This window comes from Chrysemys picta, chromosome 2 (assembly GCF_011386835.1).
Source record: "Chrysemys picta bellii isolate R12L10 chromosome 2, ASM1138683v2, whole genome shotgun sequence".
Lineage (NCBI taxonomy): Eukaryota > Metazoa > Chordata > Testudines > Emydidae > Chrysemys > Chrysemys picta.
This window is the reverse complement of record NC_088792.1, coordinates 180,133,583-180,159,759: the sequence shown is the minus strand read 5'-3', so window position 1 is coordinate 180,159,759 and position 26,177 is coordinate 180,133,583. Positions and strand designations below refer to the sequence as shown.

The following is a 26,177-nucleotide window of genomic DNA, read 5'->3' as shown; positions in this document are numbered from 1 at the left end:
CTGGCAAGAATACTGCGGGAGACCGTATCAAAAGCTTTGCTAAAGTCAAGGCATAACACATCCACTGCTTTCCCCTCATCCACAGACCCAGTTATCTCCTCATAGAAGGCAATTAGGTTAGTCAGGCATGACTTGCCCTTGGTGAATCCATGCTGACTGTTCCTGATCACTTTCCTCTCTTCTAAGTGCTTCAGAATTGATTCCTTGAGGACCTGCTCCATGATTTTTCCAGGGACTGAGGTGAGGCTGACTGGCCTGTAGTTCCCCGGATCCTCCTCCTTCCCTTTTTTAAAGATGAGCACTACATTAGCCTTTCCAGTCATCCAGGACCTCCCCCAATCACCATGAGTTTTCAAAGATCATGGCCAATGGCTTTGCAATCACATCCACCAACTCCTTTAGCACCCTCAGATGCAGCACATCAGGCCCCATGGATTTGTGCTCATCCAGCTTTTCTAAATAGTTCCGAACCACTTCTTTCTCCACAGAGGGCTGGTCACCTCCTCCCCATGCTGTGCTGCCCAGTGCAGCAGTCTGGGAGCTGACCTTGTTCGTGAAGACAGAGGCAAAAAAAGCATTGAGTGCATTAGCTTTTTCCACATCCTCTGTCACTAGGTTGCCTCCCTCATTCAATAAGGGGCCCACACTTTCCTTGACTTTCTTCTTGTGGCTAACATACCTGAAGAAACCCTTCTTGTTACTCTTAACATCTCTTGCTAGCTGCAACTCCAAGTGCAATTTGGCCTTCCTGATTTCACTCCTGCATGCCTGAGCAATATTTGTATACTCCACCCTGGTCATCTGTCCAATCTTTCACTTCTTGTAAGCTTCTTTTTTGCGTTTAAGATCAGCAAGGATTTCACTGTTAAGCCAAGCTGGTCGCCTGCCATATTTACTATTCTTTTTACACATCAGGATGGTTTGTTCCTGCAACCTCAATAAGGATTCTTTAAAATACAGCCAGTTCTCCTGGACTCCTTTGCCCCTCATGTTATTCTCCCAGGGGGTCCCGCCCATCAGTTTCCTGAGGGAGTCAAGGTATGCTTTTCTGAAGTCCAGGGTCCATATTCTGCTGCTCTCCTTTCTTCCTTGCGTCAAGATCTTGAACTCGACCATCTCATGGTCACTGCCTCCCAGGTTCCCATCCACTTTTGCTTCCCCCACTAATTCTTCCCGGTTTGTGAGCAGAAGGTCAAGAAGAGCTCTGCCCCTAGTTGGTTCCTCCAGCACTTGCACCAGGAAATTGTCCCCTACACTTTCCAAAAACTTCCTGGATTGTCTTGTGACACTGCAAGAACTTTGTTTATTTCCGGTCTTCATTTGCTGGTAGGAAGACACATACTGGCTAATAAATGGTTGTTTGTAAATCATATTATTCTCATGTATCCTTTTTTCATTTAATATAATTACTGCTATCGTTATTAATGTATCTATCATCATTCTCCTCTTTTCTACGTGTATATTTAGAGACTTCCGACATTTCATATGCCATTTCTGAGAAACAATTCTTAACTAAAAAGAGTCCCAATTTCACATTCTGTTGTGTGATCAAGAAATATTTCTTACGTCCTTTACAAAAAGGGTAAGCCTGGAGATTCCAGCGAAGGAAGCACAAAGCCACCACACTCCTCTCACATAAATAATATAGATTACATCTAGGAGGTTTGACATACCTTTCAGGTGGCTCTACTTGCTGTTCTGCAGTCAAATTCTTCTCCCTCACTCCCTGCAAATAAAGGAAAAGGACTTCAGGTTTCTCTGAATTTGCTATTATTTCAAGCACAAAACAAGACTATAGTTATGCCAATTCTTACAAAATTTCTTCTGCTTCTTTTATTAGTTAATCTAACTAGAAAAATCTTACTGCATCTACTTAGACTTCAGAGTTAAATCAATATTACAGACACACTCAAATTAAGCTTTGCAGCTCTAATGGGTGTCAGTTTATCACTATTACTGATTAAAATTATGGGAGATGCAATTATTTTTATATTAACCAAATTTCACTAGCATAGCCTGCATACAAGACACATTAAGTACTAATCTTTACAAACACTGGATTCCAAATTATATATTATAAACTTTTTGGACCAAAATCTGGGCTGACTTACAAGTCCATGAACTCCCACTGAGGTAATATTTATTGAAATTAAGTAGTATATCATATAATACTAGCAAGGTTTTTATATTAGAAATCACATGCCATTTTACAATCCCATTAATCATAGAAACAAACATCTATTGACATCAGACTCTCATCATAATCTTCTATCAGGACAAAACACAAACTCTGCAACCTAAACAATTTTGAATTCATAGATATTAAGACCAGAAATTACCATTATGATTATCCATTCTGATACTGCATAACACAAATCCTATCATTTCACTCAGTAATTCCTACATCAAGCCCATAAGTTCAATATGAGGTAAAGCATATATTCAGAAAGACATTCAATCTTGATTTTAAGACTTCAAGTGATGGAAAATCTACCACATACCTTGGTAATTTGTTCCAACAGTTAATTACCCTATTTAAAATGTATGCCTTATTTCTAGTCTAGTTTTTTTTCCAGACACTGGACTTGGTCATGCTTTTGTATACTGGACTAAAGACCCTTTAATCAGAAATGTTCTCCCTGTGTAGGTACTCAGACTGTGATCTTAATCTTCTCTTGGATAAACTAAACAGATTGAACTCTTACATCTTCCTTTGCAAGGCAGTTTTCTGCACCTCTAATCATTCATCTGAACCTTCTTTTCTGAACCCCAATTTTTCAACATCCTTTTTGAAGCACTGAGACCAGAACTGGATGCTGGGCTCCATTAATGGTCTCATTAACACTATACGTAGACATACTGCCACCTCTCTACTCCTATTCAATATTCCTCTGCTTATATATACAAGGATCATGTTAGCCCTCTTAGCACAGCATCTATCATGACCCTCTAAATTGTTTTCAGAATCACTGCTTTCTAGGATGTAGTCCCTCACTGTGAGACATACACTTTTTGTTCCTAAATGTATCTTACATTTGGCAATATTAAAATACAAGTTGTTCAAATGAGTCTAGCTTACTAAGCAATCCAGAAGGCTCTGTAGAACTGACCTTTTTTTTATTATTATTATTATTACTCCACCAATTTTTGCATCATCTGCAAAAGTATATTTTCCTTCAGATCACTGAAGATAATGAATAGCACTGGGCCAAGAACAGATTCCTGAGGTACCCCACTAGAAACATGCCCCACTTGATAACAATTCCTCACTTACAATTACTTTGTGAGCTCTATTAGCCAGTTCTTAATGCATTTAATATGTGCCACACTGATTATGTCATTTGCACAGAACTTTATATTCAAAACAAAGTGTTTACAGTGTGAGGAAATATTAGAACAGATACACAGATGACTGTGAAATACAGCTCATCTCTCTCCCCTTTAATGTAACAGGAAGTCTAAGCTAGTCACTAAAATACACATAATATTCCATATAAAACTCCATGTTAAGATAACATTAAGGTTAAAGAGGTAGACCCTCAAAAAATTAGAAAATTCAAAATTAAGCCTGCACATATAATCTTAGCTCTACCTCTTGTGGGTATGCATTATGATAAGCTAAAGCCATTTTTTCTGAGTTGCTATTGGAACAAAATATCTTTAGTCTCTTGCTGACTAAAAAGGCAGCCCTAACAGATCACAACCACTAGGTTTCTCTCTTTAGTTCCTTTTTATAACTACTTATTTTTCTTCTATTAAACACTTTTACTCCCCCCTCTAAAGTGCAATGAGTTTCTTCTCTAGATTCTCACTTGGATCACCATGTAATCATCATTAGTTACAAGAGGCAGTTAAGGTCAACAACATAAAACAGATCCTCCTGCTCCCTGGGCCCTTCCAGACATGATACTTAAATCCAAACTGAAATGTTAAACACAAAAATGCTGAACTGAGGCACTCCCACATATGGCAGCTGTGCTGTGTTATTTACTAGCAGACATTTCCCATTTAGAGTTCAAAATTCACTGAATATTTTTATTTGATTCTGACAACTTTTGAGTCTAATGAAAATCATGATAAAATATTTATGCTATCTACATAACAGCTCAAAATTTCAGTTTAAGTTCTATATTGTAAAACTGAAAACCCTCAAGTTCTGTCCTCGCCCATCACTGCAGGTCAAAGTTAGGACTGCTTGGGTTCCTTACCTGGCATGTCCCCCATACCTTAGTATGCTTGGATTTCTTTTAAAGTGTAACCTTAATTTTGAATTTCCTGGGTTTGTAATGTTTGGTTGGGGGATACTGACTACATCCTTGTAATGCTTTTTATCCTGAAGTTACGGATACCTACCTCTCAACTTTAATTCCATCTTAATAATTATTTGCTTGGAATTTCCTTGGTTTCTAAGTAATTTAAAAAATTATACAGCAACACTAAACAAGAAAACCCAAAAGAGAATGCTGCCACCCAATATTTCAAATGATTTGTATGATATGTAATATCAACTTTAAAAGTTAAAAGAAAAAAAGATTTAAGGGCAGATTTTCAATGGTACAACAAACAGCATCCTGACTATCGTGGCCAGCTAAGCTGGGTTTACAGCAGATTTGCATTACCAAAGTAGTGCAAGTCAGTCAAAGTGCAGTGATGATCCTGGCCCTTAATCTGTAAGACTGGCACTCTGTAAAAAGAGGGGCAGGGCAAGCCCAGTCCCTGAGTCCCACAGTATATCTACACTGCAATAAAAGATCCACCACACCGAATCTCAGAGCTTGGGTCAACCAACTCAGGCTTGCAAGGCTCAGACAGCAGGGCTAAAAATAACAGCGTAGATGTTCCGGCTCAGGCTGGAACCCGGGCTCTGAGACTTTCCCCCTTTGCAGGGTTTCAGAGCCCAGGCTCCAGTCTGAGCCTGAACATCTACACTTCTAGTTTTAGCCCCACAGCCTGAGCCCCAAGAACCCGAGTTAGCTGACCGTGGCTCTGCGACATAGTGCCGTGGGTTTTGTATTGCAGTGCAGACATGCCCCCAATGTCTCTGCACTGTAACAGCTCACCGTATGTTCCTGTCTCAGCTCCCCCAGCAGTGCTGCCTTGGTGCACAATGGGGAGTTCAAGGAGCAGTGCCATTGGCAGCCTTTCAGGCCTTAATGCCCAAGTTATGGCCACGGAACCTCTAAAAGTAGAGACAGTTAAGGGCCAAGTCATCTACCAATGAGAAACTCTTGACACACAAGTGCTGTCTTCTCATGCCACTGACTCATTACAACCAACAGAACTGCTTCAAGCAAACAAACTGTAGCACTGTCACAAACTTGAGCAGTGACATAACTCTGTAGCCTCTATATTCATAACAATTAAATACAATCATTAATTTAGCTTCATTACAACCTAATTTCTTCAAATACAGCCTATGCACAAAAGATTTCAATTGATTTTAAGTACTGCACATAGAAGTTTGAAGTGTCTGTCTTTTTTTATTAAGATCAGTCAAGAAAACAAAAAGACTTGACAGATTGATTAAGTCTATCATTTAAGAAAGTTAACTCAAACTTATTAACAGATTTACTTGTAAATTCTCAGAAAATTCGTTTTGTAAAAAGAGCAAGTCCTGTAAGTTTAGGGAGGGTATGCTGTAGTTTTTTAATAACAAAAAGGTTAAATCCCTGCTTTTAAGGACAAAAGGGAACTGAGACTTAACTACTGAGCCATAACCAACTCCACCATAATAGACACTATTACAAATGTCTGTGCCTGGGAAATAATATGTTGGTGTGCTGCCTAAAATCCATTCAAGTTTTACTCAGAAGAGCCCAAGGGAGAATACGTAGTGAAAATATCAATACTTGCTCTGAGTTTTAACAACTATGCTTTCTACAGAAATGTAAATGGCACCCTCTTTCCTCCAAGCCTATTCCACTTGGTTGTTCAACCGTTTTACAACCCATAAACTTCACTTAACTTTCAAAAATTTCCATAGGTTGGTTCCTCCCACTCATGCCAGTGCTACTTAATCCTCCTCCATAGACTATATCTGGCAAAACAGATAGCAGCACAGGCAGTGGGGTTCCCTCACTCTTCTGGTTCAACCATCTCAAAAGATATCCTCTTAACTTTCCAGTCCCCAGTTCACCTCTACGCCAATATAACACAACCCAATAGAACACAAATTCGGATATAACGTGGTAAAGCAGCGCTCCAGGGAGGTGGGGCTGCGCACTCTGGTGGATCAAAGCAAGTTCGATATAACGCGGTTTCACCTATAACGTGGTAAGATTTTTTGGCTCCCGAGGACAGCGTTATATCGGGGTAGAGGTGTATTTGCTTAATAGAAAAGGACAAGGTACAATTTTTGTCTGGGAACTATGGTATATTAGAACAAACTGCAAAAGTTTATATGTTTTATAAGTTACCTATAAAATTTTAGAGTAACACAAACTGAAATGCCACAAATTAGATCACTGGGAGACCATAGCTTAACTGAAGGGTAGTTTATACCCAGCTTAAGTGTGTTTATTTAGCATGACAGCAATCCAAGTTTTGCTAGATAATTATTTCAGCAGATGTTTCTTGTAAGACTAGAATTGATCATAACTAGGTCTCAAAATTTACTGCACTTCTGTGCTATCCTTTCAGTCCAAAATATAGTCCAAGCCAGTAGCACATCATTACACTGAGGATGACCAACCAATCACATACTGATCCATGAATAAATATTGACACAAATTCAAATATTCCTTTTACAAGGATTCCTACTGTCTTAAGCATTACCCTGAATGTTCTATAAATTGTCTTGACAGGTAAGAACATCTCAATAGGAGAACTATTTATAGCTTTTCCACTGTTAAGAGAAAGCGTACTTACTTTGTGCTTTACGTCTACTCTCTGTCTAATCTTGCCTGACTCAGCAGCTGGAGTCAGAGATGGTTTAAAATACTGTAACCGACTCATTGACTGAGAAATTGTCTTCGGTGTCACTAATTTCTGGACTGGAGGGTGCAGGGATTCCACCTTCAAAAGATGCAGCAATCAATATAGTTAGTTTGGAGGCTTTGGGATCATTTATATTTACTTAAAAACCTGAATAAAACTAGCTAACAACATCTACGCAATCACTGCACTCAGTGAGGTGTTTTCGTGTGCTATACAGGTATTTAATGCGCATGGGGAAATTAGAAAGTCAAGCAAAGTATCCAACAGTGTCTTGAATCTAAAATCAGGATTCCTCAGCTAATTTTAGTAACATTTTAGTAACATTAATTCACTGAAATCATCAGAGTATTATCCTGGTTTACACACACAATGAAATTTGTGCTCATAGTTGAAGCCACGTAATAGATTTCTATGTCAAAGTGCTAATGGCTAATCAGTCAACCCTCTGGATTTGATTACTCCAACAAATCTCATCCTAAAAAAAATACAACAGCATTAGTCAACTAAGCCCTCGAACTATGCAGGCACTTTGAAAATTTTACCCCACATTTTATTTTACTGACCCATTTTAAGAAGAGACCCATTTTGGATTTTGCATAAATCAAGCTTCTACAGAAGAACCAAAAAGACGAACACAAAAAGAATCTTTCATTTATTTTCTTTTTAAAAAACATTCCAATGTTAAGAGTTGTTTTAAACAAATACCACATGCACTATATTTGCAACATATACATTGCTACACTACATATCTAAAAATTAAACTGACTTCATTGGTCTTCATTGTCCTAACAAAGAAATGTTTGAATATGTAAATAATGAAAATTAATCTGAATTTTATAAGCTGCTTCACTTGCAGTAAACTAGTTTTGTCAAACACCAGTAGAGAAAATAATTTACAATGTTATTTTTAAACTAACAATATCCCTATAACTCAGGATGGAGCCAAAATTTTATTTCCCCTAGCGTAATTTCAAGGATTATTTCATGAAAAGGATCTTTCTTGAAGCTCATTACAATAATGCTTCTTGTCTCCTTCTGAAACCTTCCATAAAGTATGTGTTAAACTAAGTTTAAGTCCACTCTAAATGGAAGAATTTTGCACTGCGAATTTTAATGTGCATTATCAAAACATTATAAGGAAAGGTAGGTGGAATATTTTCTGATACTGGATTACAGATCTAAAGCACTAATGTGAGTGCTATTCTGGCCTACGTGGGTTTTTAAAATAAGAAATGTACTGCACCACTGGTATCAACTGAAACAGTTTTTACTAAGTACACAAGTGTTCTGTCAACAGTCCACTTACTCTGGCAGCTAAACACAAAACAAAAATCGCCCAACAATCCTTGTCTTGACCAGCAATTACTATCATCAAGGGCTTCCCTCTTCTTGCCAAATATTGCAGTATGAATAGACAATTCCTTTCCTTTCAGCCAGTGACAGCTGTGTGCAACATTTGTTTAGTTTGACATCGCCAGATTCTCTGTTGCGTAACTGCTACATCTTTTTTAATGCCTCAACACAGGTGTGGCTCTATAATTTAAATGAAAATGCTATACTACAGTTTTCTTTGCAGTGACACTTACGTTGAAGAAATTACACACTATACTTCGTGTTTGAGAGTGTCATCTTTTCAACAAATGCTCAACTACAAAAGATTTGGATTCTATAATGATCTGGTACACCGTCAAGTGTAATAATATTTCTAGTCAAAAGGTCAGTATAGAAATGTAAGAGACATTCTCTCCATTTTCTGTGTAAAACTTCACGTGGTGGATGCTATGGAAGGAAAACAATATTTCTATTTCTATAGTGGTCTCAGATCCCAAATTTATGCAATATTAGAAATATCTGAAAAACTTGAAAAATTCATTAGCATTTTTCACTTGTTAACACCATGACAGGAATCAGGATTTACCATACCATTATTACTAATTAGGGCTTCTTTAACAACAGTTTAAACTTATTCTTATGTGTAAGAACATTGGTTAAAATTACAGAGATGACCAGAAATTACAAAATTCCTTCCCTCCTCGACACACCACCATTTTTCAAGACAGAAGCATTAAGAAGCCCAGGTAACAAGTTTATATCGTTAGTTTAAACACAAGCCTGGCAAAGTCATTTAGCACCATTTATAAATATATATATATTTTTTCCCAATGCTGGTCACTCTTCTGGCACAAGACCTTCCTCAAACTATTGTCTAACACACACCTTGCTTGCCAACAAGTAACGGGAAGAAGCAAAGCTCCCTTTAGAGTTCCAGCCATGTTCCTTTTAGTAACAGCAACAAAGAGCAACACAAAAGTAGCCTACCCCAGAAGTGGAGTGGATAATCATCCCAGCCCTCCCAGCTATAGTGTGGACAAGAGAACATTTTTAGTCATTAATAACCCAAACAAAATATAATTTTAATGTTATGTGAGTTAATATCCTATTGCTTATATCCACTATAGCAGTGGTTCCCAAACTTGTTCTGCCACTTGTGCAGGGAAAGCCCCTGGCAGGCCGGTTTGTTTACCTGCCGCGTCTGCAGGTTCGGCCAATCGCGGCTCCAAGTGGCCGTGGTTCACTGCTCCAGGCCAATGGGAACTGCTGGAAGCAGCGGCCAGTACGTCCCTCGGCCCCTGGCCGCCGCTTCCAGCAGCTCCCATTGGCCTGGAGCAGCGAATCGCAGCCATTGGGAGCCGCGATCGGCCGAACCTGCAGACGTGGCAGGTAAACAAACCGGCCCGGACCGCATGGGGCTTTCCCTGCACAAGCGGTGGAACAAGTTTGGGAACCACTGCACTATAGGTTTGCAGAAACTTCACAGTACTTAAAAGTAATGAATATTTTAATTCAATTGATAAACCACCTGGGTATCAGCGAATCCTTACCTGTTTTCTCTTTGAATGGAAGCGAGTAATATCCACCATGCTCCTGTCCACAGGCTGTAAGGAAAAAAGCCACATGTTAGAGGAAAAATTCTTTACAATGAGGTTGGCAGCCAACAAAAGAGAAGACAGTTTAGAGACCAACTTACAGAAGACAGTGGAGAAGCAACAGAAGATGGAATCCTTTTAGCATCCTGTTGAATAAATATTACAGTAAGTTAAACTATATTAAGAAAGTTTTCACCAATATGGTGCAGGTAAGTTTAGAATGTGTTACATGCTCTTGCACTGAAACACAATAGAGTAAAATGAGAGCCATTTACTGCTAAAGGACTTGACATCTTCTCCAGAGATTGCAAGATGCGCCGCGCTGTGGAACTTGTCACTCCATAGGATTGCACATTTGCTTGCTTAGCTTTCATTTGTCTTCTGACTGGTGTCTGAAAAGTTAGCATGATAAATGTTAAAATGTTGGACTTCAACATTCATATATTTATTTGTTTTGGGACAACAATGGGTTGGATCCCAATATTTTAGAAGAGATGTGGGGAATGAGCTCAATGAGGACCAACTGAAGAAAATGGGAGCCTACTGACTTCACAGCAAGAGTTGGATTATCCCCCCATGTGCCTGAAAGATAGGTGTGGGACAAAGTGACATCTTAAATCACTTCAATTCCTATTCTTTGAATCAAAATGTAAAAGGCTGAAAAAGAAGAAAATAATGGGCCTGCTATCTTTTTTGAAGGAGGGCAGGAAAGAAAATTTAAATAAAGGCTCATATTGCAAGTCACTTCTGAAGAATATACTTTGAGTAAGCAAGAGAAGTCAGATTTACATGACAGTATAGTGAATCATCTTAACCAGTTTACATCATGATCAGGAATTCCAATTTTTAGTTTCTCTTTTTAATTATTTTCAGAGTTTATATTTTGCTACTACAGTGCCTTGTAACTTCTTTATAAAGAAGAAAAACCTTTATATTTACAACAATACATATCAAATAAAACTATAAAAGAGAAGCAACAAAGGTCCAAAGGAAGAATACTCGGAAAGCTTTCTTGAATACTAATTTATTGTTGGCATCCTAGGTTCCCCTTGTGTAATCACAGATGAATGCTGTGTATCACACTGTTGCTATGTGCAGGCAGGAAGCAAAGCATAGAGGGTACAAGCAGCTAGTAATACTGGCTGTAACCCACAACAAATAGCATGGGCAGGATGTGAGCTTAGTCCCTCCTTCAAAGGAAGCTTGCCATTTTAGTTCCCCTTCCCCAGGCCCAATTATGTTTATTTTTTTAAAACTGATTTTTGAAAAATTGCAATCAATTTTTTTTGGCTGTTTATAGCATTTATTATATTAGACATGGTCTTAGTCTATAAATCATTCTCTGTCCTTAAGAGTTGTATCTTTGTAAAGTGCCATGTACATCCATTCGGATTATGTAAATGTTTAAATGGATTGTGTTATGTTGTCTATCTTGACATTGCATTTAGGATTGTATCCTAATCTCTGCTGAGTAGAAGAATAAATGTCAGCAAAACTACCTTGTTTGTAAGTAGTAGGTCACTTTAAATATGAAAACTTTCAAATAGGCACAAACATCTGTTCCTGCTGTAGTTAAGGTTACCTGATGTTTTACACACACACACACACACACACACACACACACACACACTATATACACATACATACTATGTGTATAGTTAAGCACGTGCAAATTATATATAAATTGTTATGCAACTTTAAAGCAATCACTACTGTTTCTGCTATAAGTTTTCCATGATCAAGTATAACTTTGTTATAATACAGCTTGTCCCTGTCTCTCAGACAACAAACAGCACTGTACTATTTGTAAGTTTCACTGATCGCTTCTACAACATTACTATTACACAAACAAGGCAGTTTGACTGACCCTTTACTTTTCTACTCAGCAGAGATTAGGATGCATGTAATTCATCATGGAAACCTGTATTCAGTGTTTCACTTATTCTGGTTTACATCCAGGAAGAACAGGAGAAGCACAGGTCTTCATGAGAGCCAAGGACTGAGTACCACTCCTCCAGTGAGACAAGGTGGGTGAGGTAACATTTCTTATTGGACCAACTTTTGTTGGTGAAAGACAAATTTTCAAGCTACAGAGTTCAAGTTTTCACCAACAGAATTTGGTCCGCTAAGAGATATTACCTCACCCACCTTGTGACTCTCATATCCTGGAATCAACATGGCTACAACACTCCTTTTAGAGGCTGTTTGTTGAAATATAAAAACTGTGCAAGAGTGTGTATGCACACTGGAGAAGCAACGGTTGCTCTACAACAGTTTTTAAACTCAAAATCACTTTAATAAGCAACTATTCATCACCAATAGTCCCACAGGTTAATAAGCTCATGAAATTTACTTTTAAGACTGGAAGCGTTCCTGGTTAAAGACTTCTACATTTGACAGTTTCCTCACCCATTACTAAATGTCAGTGATACCTCTATAATAGTTTAGTCTCTACTACTGAAGTATTTGATAATAAAGTAAGTTTTTGATCTATCTTATGTGCACGTTTTGAAGACAAAATTTTCATTTTACATTTCAACTGCTCTTCCCTGCCCAGATTACCAATAGTTTTTCTTACCTGATAAGGAGTAAGTCGTATTTTAGATTGCCTTGCTGCTGCAGCTGCACCACCATAAGTGGTTTTTCCAGGGTAAAATGGAGAATCCCCAAGCTGGCTTGTCTTAAGGACAGAAGCATTACCAAGTGACTGCAGAGAGACATATTAACAGGCAGTTAGCAAAATGGACACAAAACTAATGTGATTAAAACTTGTATTGTGCAGTACTCACAGGGGATAGGGCTCCAAAAGCAGATAAGTTGAATGCAGGTTTTTTAGAGCTGGTAGCAGAATGTTGTGTGAGAGAATGAGATCGTTCAGCCTCTGTGGACCAGAGTGGTGGTACTGATGTATTTTTTGAAACTGCTATATCTGACAAAAGGACAATTGTGTGTGTAAATCATATTATAAATTGTAAATTAGTTAATACACACAGAAAATTGGATATAAAACAGCATTAAGGAGACACATAATAAAATCCAATATTTAATCCTGCACTATTCTACCCCTAGGTTTCAGGGTTCTTTAAACAGACTAATATTGTGTATTATGGCAATATAATCTGCATCAAAAAGTAGGAGCACCAACATCATCCCTGAACCAAGGCCCTGTTCACAAAAGTGCATACACAACTAGCCCTTATAATGGAAATTCAAGGAACTGAACAGAACTGACCAATACTGATGGATTTACTATAAAAGAGTATTTCTTCTTTCTGACGAAGACAGGAGGAGACTATAACACATGGGGATTGGTAGATTGGTAATCAGGTACTAAGTCCTTCATATGTAAGTTAATGGTTCAAGACTAGCCCAGGTCAGAAATGCCTCATTCATAAGTCTGGTAACTGTTTAGTTATCCATCTGAAATGAGATAATGCTCTTGTTCCCGTTACTATCAAATAGTCCATAGAAACCACCAGCATTCTTACTGGCAAATTCAGGTAGGCCAAGAATTGCAATAGCATGGAAAAAACTATCCTCACCCCTAAGGATTGCTCTCCCCCTTTCTGGAAGAGCTATGTTAGATGCACAGTATGTGGAGACCTGCAATATGGCTGCCTGTGCTGTCCAGCACTTATTCTGAAGATAAAGAACCTCAGTCTCCAAAGGTGTCAGTCCAAAACTTAAGATTTTTACTTTAAAATGTTGAGAATGTTTTTCCTTAGTGAATGTAGTATTCATGAAATGTGACAGACTTGTCAGTATTGAAAACTGAAGTCCTCTGTCCACAAAACAGATAAAGCACAGGCAGTGCAAGTCTCCCCATGTGACCCTGACCATATGCCTCAACTTTAACCTGCAGAACACCCCAGCCCATTTTCAGGGCTGAATTACACTGGTGATTTTGATGTGAACATCTATTTAAGATTAAATAGATTGAGACCATCACCCCATTTCATGAGTACAATGAGCTGTCAGTCACTACTACCTCAACTTAGATTTGAGTATAACCTAGGTGAAAGGCTTCGTATTCCATCACCATATCCTGAGACATCCTAGCCTCATAACAGCATTTTTCAGAACACTCATCTAAAAATTACAATGTGATGTAATATTTCAGATACTTAAACAAAGTTAAATTCTTAAATACCAGAAGATATACATCTAAGTAATTGGCACTAACAAATTTTGTATTTACTAAGATGACAGATGGCATACAAAGCAAACTCAATTTATTCATGTTGTGAAACACGATCATCATATAAGGCAGATTTGACCGTAGCAAAATAAAAGTTACCTTTATCAGATGCTCTAGAGGAGAAGCCACTAGTAGTTGAGATGTTATCATCATCATGCTGAGAGGTAGAATCTTTGATTTCTTTTACAAGAGAGAGTCCAGAACTGCCAATTGCAAATGCAGAGGATGTGGAAGGCTGACAATGTGCTGATGGGGAATCCAACATGGTGCAATTCAAATGACTCCGATGAAGAGAGGGTCTTGTTAATACATCTGAGAAGTTTAATGCAGATCTACTTGTGGACGGTTCTAAAGAGGAATTAAAAAAAAAAACGCAATTAGGATTCTATTAGGCAAGGTGAGTGTACAAGCACACAGAAATCAAGAGCTGTTTTTTATCAACAGTCGTTCTACTGCCATGTATCAAGTACAAAATAGAGATAAGCCAAATTTAACTTCTTCCTCACCCATACAGTGGTGCGGACAGCAGCAGCACTACATGCAAATACTTAACCTACTGTGACATTAAACAAAATTTTAAACTACAAACAAGTTAGGAAATTTAATGTCAAGGTTTCCTTAGCAGCCCTAATTTTGTCCCCTATGTCCAATTACTCTCAAATAGGGTCTTTCATCACACAAAATATATGCAAATTTACAAAATGCATGTATGAAGAAATGATGAGATTCAGACAGACAATTCACCTAATTAATACAATCTCTGTTAGATAAAAAGTATTAATAGTCACTTGATTATATGTAATAAAGGTACTTTTTTGGTATCTTCTCTAAATGTTATTGTACTGGCTCCCCCTACAGATGAAAAATGTTGGGTCCCTGCCATCAGTTATTGCTGGGATTTTAGCATACAGAGGATACAAACCTCTTAGTTTGTGTGAAACTGATGCCACCCTATAGTAACCAGATGAGCAACTTCTCAAATAAATCAAAAGGTCTGAAGTTCTGAAAGGCTATTGGTAGATTAGGTCTTATAATTCTTGTGTGAAGGAGATGGCTATTGCAATATATTTTATCTAAAAGGAGCCCGAGGCCTTACTCAGAAGTTCTAGGAAAGCAAATGCTATTGATATCAGCATCTATGGATTAGCTCAGTGTCCAGAGTCATGGTGGGGTCACTAACCAGTCTGCCCAATCTCCAGCCGATTTTTATGACAACATCTGGAGAGGAATTATATATACCAGGCTAAAGGTCCAGCCTGGGAGAGAGCATCTGTGCTTCAGGTCAATGGTTCCTGAAAGCTGATTATATGGAGTTTGTTTTTTCTGTTCTCAAGTCATTAAGATTTATCTGTGGCATTCCCCATTCACATCATAACTGGTCAAAGGTTCTGGATAGTAGTGTAATTCCTAATCCTTTGGAGTTGTTTGAGTAAATCTGCTGTGTGGTTGTCCTTGCTGAGAAGTCCTGTAAGTACTTCTCCATTGAAGACAGTATGTGTTCCTCAGTCCTGAAGACATCTCCTATTCCTTTATGAAAACTTGCTCTCTGAGAGTGCTGTAAATGTTCTTATTTGCCCTTAAAGTCTTCTTCAGATGGTGTTGCTAGCAGAGGCAACTAACTTTCTCCAATTTGACAGTCATCTAAGGATAGATGCACACAAATGACCTCCTTACCCAGGCTAGCAGTTTTGGTGATCACCACCACAGCAAACATTTTTAATACATGCTCACAGATGGGAGTATCTGGATAGTCCTGTACTGCAAACCTGAGAAACTATTTCCATGTCCTGCCAACCTTGTCATGTTTATAGGTATCTTAATTTTAAGGTAATTAAGAACTAACCTGAATTTATCACTTCTATTACTGATCAAAGGAGCCTGATTAAAAAGGTCAGGACTCCAAGGAGGGTATCTTCCACTCATTCTAGGACTGCTCATCAGTATCACAGTTCCCAAAACAAGAACCATAACCATTGTTTCTATGGTGATGGGATAAGAGTTTTTCCATCTAGAGATCTTTTGTTTATAAACAATCCGGCTTACTCCTGACTAAAAATCATGACCATTTAACAGCTATTTAATGGATTACGTGAAACTCATTGACATATAATTCCCTATAGGACACTCCTCAGAGAACACAGGAAGACAATGTTCAAATGACATGTTTGCACTTAAAATTGAAAAAAGTTATTAAAACATTTTTATCAGATTTTGTAAAATTGCTTTTCCTTCCAATTTCCCTTAAGTTATAATTAATTCGGAAATGTAAATCTATGAATAAAGATTATTCAACTAACTGGCGACAGTTTTGATTGCCATCTCCCACATACCTTCTAAATTAATTCTTGTTGACTCAGGAGTGACCCTCCCATCAAACACGGGGGTGTCATCATCGGCATAACCATGATGGTAGTTTACTGGAGTTTCCTGCTGGCTTGTAGGTTCACTTGCATCTACACATTCATCTTCACTTTTATTGAAGTACCTTTGTAACCACCCTGGTACGATATTCTTCACTGATTCTGTAACTCTGCTAATGATTCCCTGCTTGAAAAAGAAAGTGCTTATATTTAACCACAAGCATGAACCCAAAAATATATTTTGACATGCAACATTACACGCAGACACTAAAGACAGACGTCAGGCAAGAGTTGCTGACAAAATGAATACAACAGACAAGAATTTCAAACCCTTAAAGAAAGTATTATATTCCTCGAGGACAAATATGAAGCCTATTCATTGGACAATTTATTTATTTCCCTGTATCAGAGTTCTCAATCTCCCTGATGCCCTTCTCTCACCTAATTCTCAAAACTCTGATTGAACTTCAGGAGCCAGGTCACTAAGCTACGTTTTTCCTCCAGTGTAAGAAGACCTTCTTCCTACCCCTTCTCTTAGTGCTTGTTTAAACATGGAGTTGCTCCTGATTAATTCCATATGTGGCTATTCTTTTTCTAGAATAAATGTATGCCTATGTGGAGTTAATCAGGAACAACTATATATGCAAAGAAACCTTTAGTCAACATCTACAGTGACATCAAGTTACTTCCAACAACCATGAGCCTCAAGATTTTTTGCTCATGGCATTTTAAACATTGACTTGTTGTATCAAGATCTATAAAATACTGTGCTTTGAACAGATATCTGTATCCTCTGATGAACTGTTAATATGAGTGAGTAATCAATGCTGATTTATCATTGTTATATTAGTGTTATTGAAAGAGTCATCAATTGGTTATTAATTTTTGAGGGCTGAAGACACTGTGCTCTTGAACTAAGTTGATGTTGAAAAGTACCTGGAAGAAACTTCATTCCCCAACTTTATTTTAAAATAACCCTTCTGATCCTTTAGTTTACTTTCTTCATCTGAGACCTTGTCTACACTTGAGGTGGTGTGTAGGGTACATGTAACTACAGACTACAGTAAAAGGCAGGCTGCATCCACACTCACTACAGTGAAAGCCTGTGGTGGCAGGAAGCAATGGGGAAGGCCTCTGGCAGGGGAGAGCTGTTGGAACATTTCCCCACTGCTTTCCCCCTTCCGGAACCTTCCCTCACTGCCGGAGTCTTTCGTTGTGGTGGGAAAAGGCTCCGGCAGCATGGAGGCACTGGGACGCTACACTGCTAAAAGTAGCAGTGTAGATCCAGGAAGCACGGCTTGGGCAAAGAGAGAGCTATGTAGGGTATATACCAGGGGTTGGCAACTTACGGCACGCGAGCCGATTCTGAGTGGCACGCTGCTGCTCACTGAGAGGAGGAGGAGGAGGGGCCGGAATGCACCACGCTGTGGGAAGAAACGGGGGAGGGGGAAGCCTGGCTGCCACAGGATCAAGCTTCTGCCTCCTGCCGCCGCAGGGGGGAGCGGTGGGGAGGGGATCCCGCCCCCCCCCCCCCCCCCGCCCACTGCTCTCCCCTGCGGGGGCAGGAGGCAGAAGCTTGGTCCTGCGGCAGCCAGGCTTCCCCCTCCCCCGCTTCTTCGCACAACGTGGTGCATTCCGGCCCCTTCTCCTCCCAGAGGAGCAGAGCCGAGCGCAGCGTGCTCGCTGCTCCGTAGAGCAGGCACAGAGAGGTAGGGACGGGCCTGGGGAAAGGGGGTGGAACAGGTCATATCCCTCCCAACTCCCTGCCATGAGCCGCTCAGGGCAGGGGGCTGGGAGCACCCCCACAAGCCGAGCACCCCAGCCTTCTGCTCTGCACTTCCCCACCCCAACACACACCCATCCCTCTGCCCTGCACCCCCACAGCCCCATCCCTCTGCCCTGGACCCCCCCACACACACCCAGCCTTGTGCCCTGCACCTCCACACACACCCCAGCCCTTTGCCCTGACCTCGAGTCCCCCCCACACCCAGCCCTCTGCCCTGTACCCCCCACCCAGCGGGCTGAGCAGGCTGGCGGCGTAAGATCAGCATTTTAATTTAATTTTAAATGAAGCTTCTTAAACATTTTGAAAACCTTGTTTACTTTACATACAACAATAGTTTAGTTATATAATATACACTTAGAGAGAGACCCCTTCTAAAAAAACGTTAAAATGTATTACCGGCACGCGAAACCTTAAATTAAAGTGAATAAATGAAGACTCGGCACACCACTTCTGAAAGGTTGCCGACCCCTGGTATATACCCTAGGGCACTAGTTCTCAACCAGCGGTCCAGGGCCCCCTGGGGGGCCATGAGCAGATTTCAGGGGGTCTGCGAAGTCTGACTGGAGTTAGACTTGCTAGGATCCAGGGCAGCAAGCCAAAGCCACATCATGCAGGACTGCAGCCCAGGACAATGAGCCCTGCCACATGGGGCTGAAGCTGAAGACTAAGCAACTTAGCTTTGCGGGGCCCCCTGTGGTGTGGGGCCCCAGGCAACTGCCCTGCTTGCTACCCCCAGCACCGGTCCTGGCTTTTATATGCAGAAAAACCATTGCTGTGGCACAGCTGGGCCGTGAAGTTTTCATGGCATGTTGGGGGGGCCTCAGAAAAAAAAAAAAAAAGGTTGAGAACCCCTACTCTAGGGTTAGGCACGTAGGTCACTCTACTCATCTAAGCTGTGCCTCACCATTTACATTGCTATTTATACCCGTGCTAGCTGGGTGTGCAGTGTCTGTAAACGGAGACATACCATGAAACTACTTTATGCATGTGACAGTTTCACCTATTTACATTGGCCTTTCACACAGCAATAGGAAAGAAAAAAATTAAAAAGAAGAAAGCGTGTTTGTAAAACCACAACAAGTGGTAAGGGAACCCAGAGCAGGTGTGTTACATGAAATTACATGAAATTATTTTCTTTAAAAAAACTAATTAGATTTCAAGCCAATAGCATTAAAGAACATCAGCTGCAAAACTGCAATTTGCCTTAATGAACCCAGAAGCTAAAAGACTATGCATGAAGTTCAGATCATACCTTCAAATAGTCAAAGGTATACACTGACTAACGTAAATAACAAGTGGAAATTAGCCACCAATAAGCATCTTTATCAAGCTGTAAATGTTCACGTCCAGCCAAGTTCTCAAGATTTTCCTTTTTCCTGTCAGTTTACTCTAATTTCTTAGAACGCATGAATCTCAAAATGAAACTGCATATTGCTATGCGTAAGTAACAAAGTGATCTTGAAGTATTACTCCTGAGAGGGAACTCTGCACCACAGTGCAAGCACAGAATTAATGTCTCCCACAGATTCCCCTCTCCCCCACAGAATAACTGATTCTGATGGTGAGGTGAAGGGAAGTTGCAATTACACCTTTCGCTCACAGGGCTGATGTGGCATTAGAAGAGAGGCAGCTGCCCCATGGGCTGGAGCAGCCAGCTGTGGAGCGGGAGGGGGCAGAGGCTACCTTCTTCACAGAGCCCTGCACACAGGGCCTTTAAGGATGCACTGGATGGAAGTGGGGGGGGGGAGATAAAGCAGCACACAAGGGGCTGCTGGGGGTGGGGTTCACACAGATGGGGGTTTAGAAGGGCTAGTGGGGGGCAGATTGGGGTGGGGGCACAGCAGCTAGTGGGGTGACAACATTAAGCCAGGGGTTGAATGGGGCGGCGGTGCAGAACCACACAGGGATAGAGGAAGTGCGGATGACTGAGTGGGGGTGCAGGGATACATGGGTACGGGGCAACTATGCCTGGCTGAATGGGGAGTGGGGGTGCAGGGACACATGGGGACATGTGTCAGTATGCCTGGCTGAATTGGATGCTGGGACACATGGGGACAGGGGCAGATGTGTCTGGCTGAATGGGAGAGGCTAGGGGTCAGCCAGGTTCTGCATGGAGGATGCTCCCCAACTCTCTAACAATCCTTCCCTCCCTCCAGGGGGGGCCGCAGCAATTAAGGGAGGAGGCGCAGAGGAACCGCTCCCTGCCCCAGCTCACCTCCGCTCCACCTCCTCCTCCCATGAGTGCGCTGCAGTTCCGCTTCTCCTCCCTCCCAGGCTTGCCGCGCCAAACAGCTGATTGGCGCGGCAAGCCTGGGAGGGAGGGAGGAGAAGCGGAGCTGCAGCGCGCTCATGGGCGGAGGCAGAATGGAGGTAAGCTGGGGTGAGGGAAGCCCCGGGGAGGGCCGCATCAAGTAATGGGGGGCGCAGAGGAACCGCTCCCCACTCTAGCTCATCTCTGCCTCCTCCCCTGAGCGCGCCGCCGCCACTCCGCTTCTCTCCCCCCCCACCTTTCCAGGCTTGCCGGGCCAAACAGCAGATTGGCGCGGCAAGCCTGGAAGGGAGGGAGGGAGAAGTGGAGCGGCGGCGGCGCACTCAGGGAGGAGGCAGAGGCAGAGCGGAGGTGAGCTGGGGCGGGGAGCGGTTCCTCTCCTTACCCTGATATAACGTGGCCTCACCTATAACACGGTGAGATTTTTTGGCTCCCAAGGACCGCATTATATTGGGGTAGAGGTGTATTGTCTTATTTTGACAAATAAAATATGCAGAATTTTAAAATATTGTGCACAGAATTTTTAATTTTGGGTGAAGAATTCCCCCAGGAATAAAATATGACAGAACTGTATTATTGGTTTTATTTTTATTTTTTTTAAATGAAGCATCAGTAAATTTCTGATTTAATATCGGTATTTTGCTCCAAACAGCATGTTACTGGCATGCCACCAATTACATAATCCTTTGGAATGTTTGCTTCATTTAGGGCAATTGGAATACTTCCAAAATTTTGTTTCTAAAATCCCGAATGAAGGATTGTGTCTCTTGATACCAGCTTGTTTTTCTTTCATTATTTAAATTGAGACCTGGAAACATTTTAAAAAATATCTAGCTAGTTTACTAGATCCAAACATCTCAGAGAAGATATTTCAATGTTCTACATTTTAGTACTGCTTGCAAATCTGCAAAGCAAACACCCAGCCTATCATTACCACCAATCCACAGTGTATACTCTGCAAGAGAAGTCATACCCAGCCATTCCCGGTTCTAAGGTATTCAAGGTACCAGTTGGTTAAAGCCTGTTCCTGCCCAGCTCCCCCCCCCCAAGACTGAGAGTCTTTGTCTAGGTAAATATATTCTATCTTTATATCCTATAGTATATAGTGTAAACATTTCATAAAACCACATAAGAGTGGAAAATGTGAGACTACAGTCTGCATGCAAGCCTTAGTACTGATCAGGTACAACATATTACTATCAGAGCACATGCTAGGTATAACACCTTGAGATAGCCATCAATTACAACACTGGAAAGAAAAAAAGAAAAATATAAATTTAAAATACTAATATGCACCTTAACCACTATTATGGGCACTTCACTAAAATGCAAGGAAAAACAGAGGAATCCCTGGCAACCCTAAGAAGAGAGACTGGGGATTTAGCTAACTGTTTTTGTTTGCAGCAAGACTACTAGATTTACATAGTGTAAAATACATCTACAATTGAACAAAAACAAAATTTAGAACTGTAATAATGGAAAGCCAGCTCAAAATCAATGGCACTGAGTCTTCATATAAAGAGAAATTGTTTCAGACTAAAATTAGAACTTTTATTTAAAGACAGGCATGACAGCAGGATGGCAAAGTAGAGTACAACACTCCTGACAAATACTTTGACTGAATAGAAAATCATCCAGAAATACCTTTTCCAATCCATCTCATATTGATTATGTGCTTATATGGGCCCTTCACCATATTATCTGAACACTTACATAGTATTTAAAAATAGGAGTAACAACCCCCTCCCCCTCTTCCTTCCCAGTCTGTAAAAAAATAGCTCAATTAACTTTTTAAATGTTTGGTTGTGAGTTCAGTGGAAGAGCTGTAAAAGTTCTGTCTCCACATTTACAAACTTCCACCTATTGGTCAACAATTTTATTCTTCCAGTGGAATGTAGCTATCATGCAAGGTCATCAAAGAAAAGGCAATCTCTCAGGGAGAGGGGAGAGAGCACCACTCCCATGAAGAGCTTTGAAATTTAGGACAGATAACTTCTCTATTCAATGGGGAGACAGTGCAGAGAATGGACCACTGAAGTGATCCGTTTGTGACAATTTGCATTGCTAAGCACCCCCAAGATAAAACAGAATCATAACTTAACACCTTTGGCCAAAATACTTAGCAAATGAATGACAATCAGAATTTAAAGTCCTCAATTAGATTTCTGAACAATTAGCGTAGTCATACTTAATTAAGAACCGTGAAAGTGGGGCTACGTTAGTGTGCAGAATAATATTTCAAATAAATTAAGCATGAAAATAAAAATGTGAGACACTAGTAAGGACAAGTCCGTTGTGTTTTTGTTTTTTTAAATCTATAAAGGACTCATCCACACATGATGCACACTCATATATGAGGAAGTCATAGACTATCCTATGGTAACCTTCTCCAAAATTGTTTAAATGTGATTGCATAACCCAAATATGTGCGTGCGTGTGTGTGGGGGGGGGGTGTTTGCTTTGTTTAATATATATGGACAGAAACGCCTTGTTTAGACTAGAAAAAGTAGGCCCCACAATTTATCAGTGGAACCACTCTAACACATGCAGTTAACAATGATGTAAACTGTAGTGTAGACAGGACTTATGCATTTTTACCAATGTATCATCTAACCCTTGGAATGGAGAAAGTTACTTATCTTATAGTAACTGGAGTACAAGATGTATAGTCCCTATGGGTAGTCACTGTGGGTGTGATTGCACCCTGTACACCAGGGACCAGAAACTCTCAACAGCAGTGTCCATTGGTCTGCACTTGTGCCTCCTTGTGCTTTCAACAGAGGGCATAAAGGCAGCACAGACCAACTGCCTCTCCAGCTGTGATTCTAACATGGATCCCAGAAGGACCTGAGCAAAGGAAGGCAGTCTTGAATATTCATAGGGACCACACATCTCAAAGAACTCTAGTTACTAAAAGTTAAGTAACCTTCCTTTCTTCTTCAAGTGCTAGTACCTATGGGTATTCACTTTGGGTGACTCCAAGCAGTGCTCATTAAGGAGGAGGGCACAAGGAAGTCTGTTACATCACAGAGTGCAGGATTGCTGTGCTAAAGGAAGCATTTCACAGCCACAGTTTGGACCAGAGCATAGTGCCTGGTGAAGGTGAATACAGAGCCCCAAGTAGCTGCTCTGCATATCTCTGAGAGCAGGATTCCCTGTCATGGGAATACTGACAGCACTTGGACTCTCATAGAACGGGCCCTGACAGCTTGAGGAGGATGGACTTTCATATGATCATAGCACAGAATGATGCAGGAGGAAATCCACTTAGAGACTATTTGGGAAGAGACAGCCATTTCCTTCACCTTTTCAGCAACAGTGATAAACAAACCTTGGGGACTTCCAAAAAAGGTGCCATTCTGTGCAGGTAGAAGGCTAGAGCCCTACACAAGTCCAAGGAACAGAGTCAAGTCCCCTGCATGCTCAGGTTTTTGAAGGCAAACAGTCTAGGTAAGGTGAAACTCAGAAGGTATTTTAGGTATGAACTTTGGATGTAGTCACAAAGAAAACTAATTCTAGTGAAAAATTGTATAAGACAGGTCCGCTATAAGGAACTCAAGCTCCCCAACCCTTTTAGCAGAAGTAACTGGCATCAAGAAAACGACATTCGAGGAACGTGCAGGAAGGAACAGAAAGCCAGAGTTCAAACGGTCATCTCATGAGAGCAGAGAGGATGAGGCTCAGATCCTAGGCAGGGACTGGTTTTGCAATTGGAGAGAATGTCGTTATGATATCCTTCAGGAACTTTGCAGTAATAGGATGAGTAAAGACTGAGGAGCCTTCTGCCACTGGGTGGGAAGAGCTAAGAGCTGCCACACGTACCCACTGGGACCTGACAGACAAGCCACATGTCTTTAACAAGAAAAGATACTCCAGAACAAGAGGAATGCCCGACCCCTACTTGATGAGTAGCCATTTGACATGTCCGGGACCTATTTGTCCATTGTAATAGTGTGCCACATCAGAAGGAAATGGACCACATGGCCTCTGAAGGGGACAGCAGCAGACATTGTGGAGACTGGCTGTCAACCCTGAGGTGCTACGACACAAGAAGCAGCTGTGACTGTAAACTTGAGGATTGTGATGAAGGGTGCCTATGCAGCTGGATCCTCTGTCATTTCCTTGGGGGTTCACACATCCTCTGTTGGAAGAAGATGGTGGTTGATGTCAAGGCAGAAAGGAGACCTGGAGTTAGGGTGACCAGATCATCACACTAAAATATATCGGGACGCATTGGGGTGCCATCAGCCCCTCCCAGTCAACCCCCACTCTGCCCCCCCTCTCACCCCCCCCCCGCCCTTCCTCATCCCCCGGCCTGCCGCTGGCTTGCTGCGTCCTTCCTCAGTCCCCCACCACCGCTCGCCTCCCCGCCCGCTCGCCTCTTCACTCCCTCGCCCGCCACTCACCCCTACGGCACTGACTTCTCCTCTGCTGGGTGGGTGCTCGCCCAGCCCCCGCCTCTTCCCGCCCCTGCATCAACCTTGCGCCGCCCCCATTCCACCCCCCTCCCCCAAGTCCCCACCCCTGCCCTGCCTCTTCTCTGCCTCCTCCCCCGAGCACGCCGTGTCCCCGCTCCTCCCCCCTCCCTCCTGGAAAGCGCTAAGTGCCGCCAAACAGCTGTTAGGCGGCGGGAAGCGCTGGAGGGAGGGAAGAGGGGGGACGCAGTGCACTGGGGGAAGGGGGGGGGAGATAAGAGGCGAGGAGGGGGGGAGCTTTCCTGCAATTTTTCCTCATGGGTGCTCCAGCCCCAGAGCACCCACGGGGTCAGCACCTCCCTCCCGCTCTTCTCCTTAGCTGAATATCGGGACAAATGGCGTCCCAATCGTACATTGATCGGGACGCGGGACAAAGGGTTAAATATCGGGACATCTGGTCACCCTACGTGGAATATTTTCTACAGGGTGCCGAAGAATAAGTACCCAGAGAGCAGAGAATATGCAGCGACTTGTTGGTTTTATCCCTAATGAGATTGTGACCTTCAAAGGGAAGGCCCTCAAGTGTGGTTTGGACATCCCTGCAGAACCCCAAGGCCAGAAGCCATGATACCCATCTCATGACTATGGATTGTGACACTGCATCAAAGGACACCTGGAGACAAGAACTTGACACTAGCTTTCTCTCATCCAGGATGGCCTGGAACCAAGGTGTGTTTTCCTGAAGGAGCTTGCTATAATTCAAGAAGTCATACTTAGACACTGAAGTTGGTAGTTTGCTATTCAGAATGCTAAACTAAGCTGACAAAAACACCTTTCTTCCAAAGAGGCCAAGTCCTTTGGTATTTTTATTCAGTGAAGTGGATTTGGGCTGAGGTAGCTGGCTTCTTTTTGTAACTGCTTGGACCACAAAGGAATTGGAGGTAGGGTGGGAAAAGAGAAATTCCACGCCTTTGGGGGGAGCAAAGTAACATTTCTTAGCCCTCTTTGGGGCACAGGTTGCAGTAGTATGCAAAGTAACTCTGGCAGGTTCCATGATGGCCATGTCAATCTGGACTGCCATTTAAAATGGAGACGTAGCCTGGAGGATGTGCAAGAGCATGTGGGTTGGATCCTGGAACTCCTCTAGTGGTATTCGGAGAGCATCTGTGATTCTCCTGTGATCCTGGTAATGTTTATAATAATCTGGGGATAAAGGAGAAGCTGGTGATAGCGCCTCATGTGGAGATCACAAAGAGTTTCACTGGTGGATCCAGCTGCTCCTCCTC

General features: G+C 41.6%; 1 protein-coding gene across 5 annotated transcripts in view; it reads right to left on the bottom strand.

The window, feature by feature from the left end:
* LOC101947902 (nuclear pore complex protein Nup153) overlaps window positions 1–26,177 on the bottom strand; it is a 63,347-nt gene that overhangs the window by 25,337 nt on the left and 11,833 nt on the right. For 3 of the 5 annotated variants that reach the window (XM_005309963.5, XM_042860517.2, XM_005309965.5), the window contains exons 2-10: window positions 16,392–16,608; window positions 14,161–14,409; window positions 12,653–12,792; window positions 12,442–12,570; window positions 10,139–10,255; window positions 9,965–10,009; window positions 9,819–9,872; window positions 6,868–7,014; window positions 1,674–1,726 (exon numbers count right to left, since the gene is read on the bottom strand). In XM_005309963.5, the coding sequence (XP_005310020.2) occupies window positions 1,674–1,726; window positions 6,868–7,014; window positions 9,819–9,872; window positions 9,965–10,009; window positions 10,139–10,255; window positions 12,442–12,570; window positions 12,653–12,792; window positions 14,161–14,409; window positions 16,392–16,608 (1,151 nt within the window). The remainder of the gene's footprint in view (window positions 1–1,673; window positions 1,727–6,867; window positions 7,015–9,818; window positions 9,873–9,964; window positions 10,010–10,138; window positions 10,256–12,441; window positions 12,571–12,652; window positions 12,793–14,160; window positions 14,410–16,391; window positions 16,609–26,177) is intronic. The other 2 variants (XM_005309964.5, XM_042860518.2) reach the window with 2 other exon arrangements.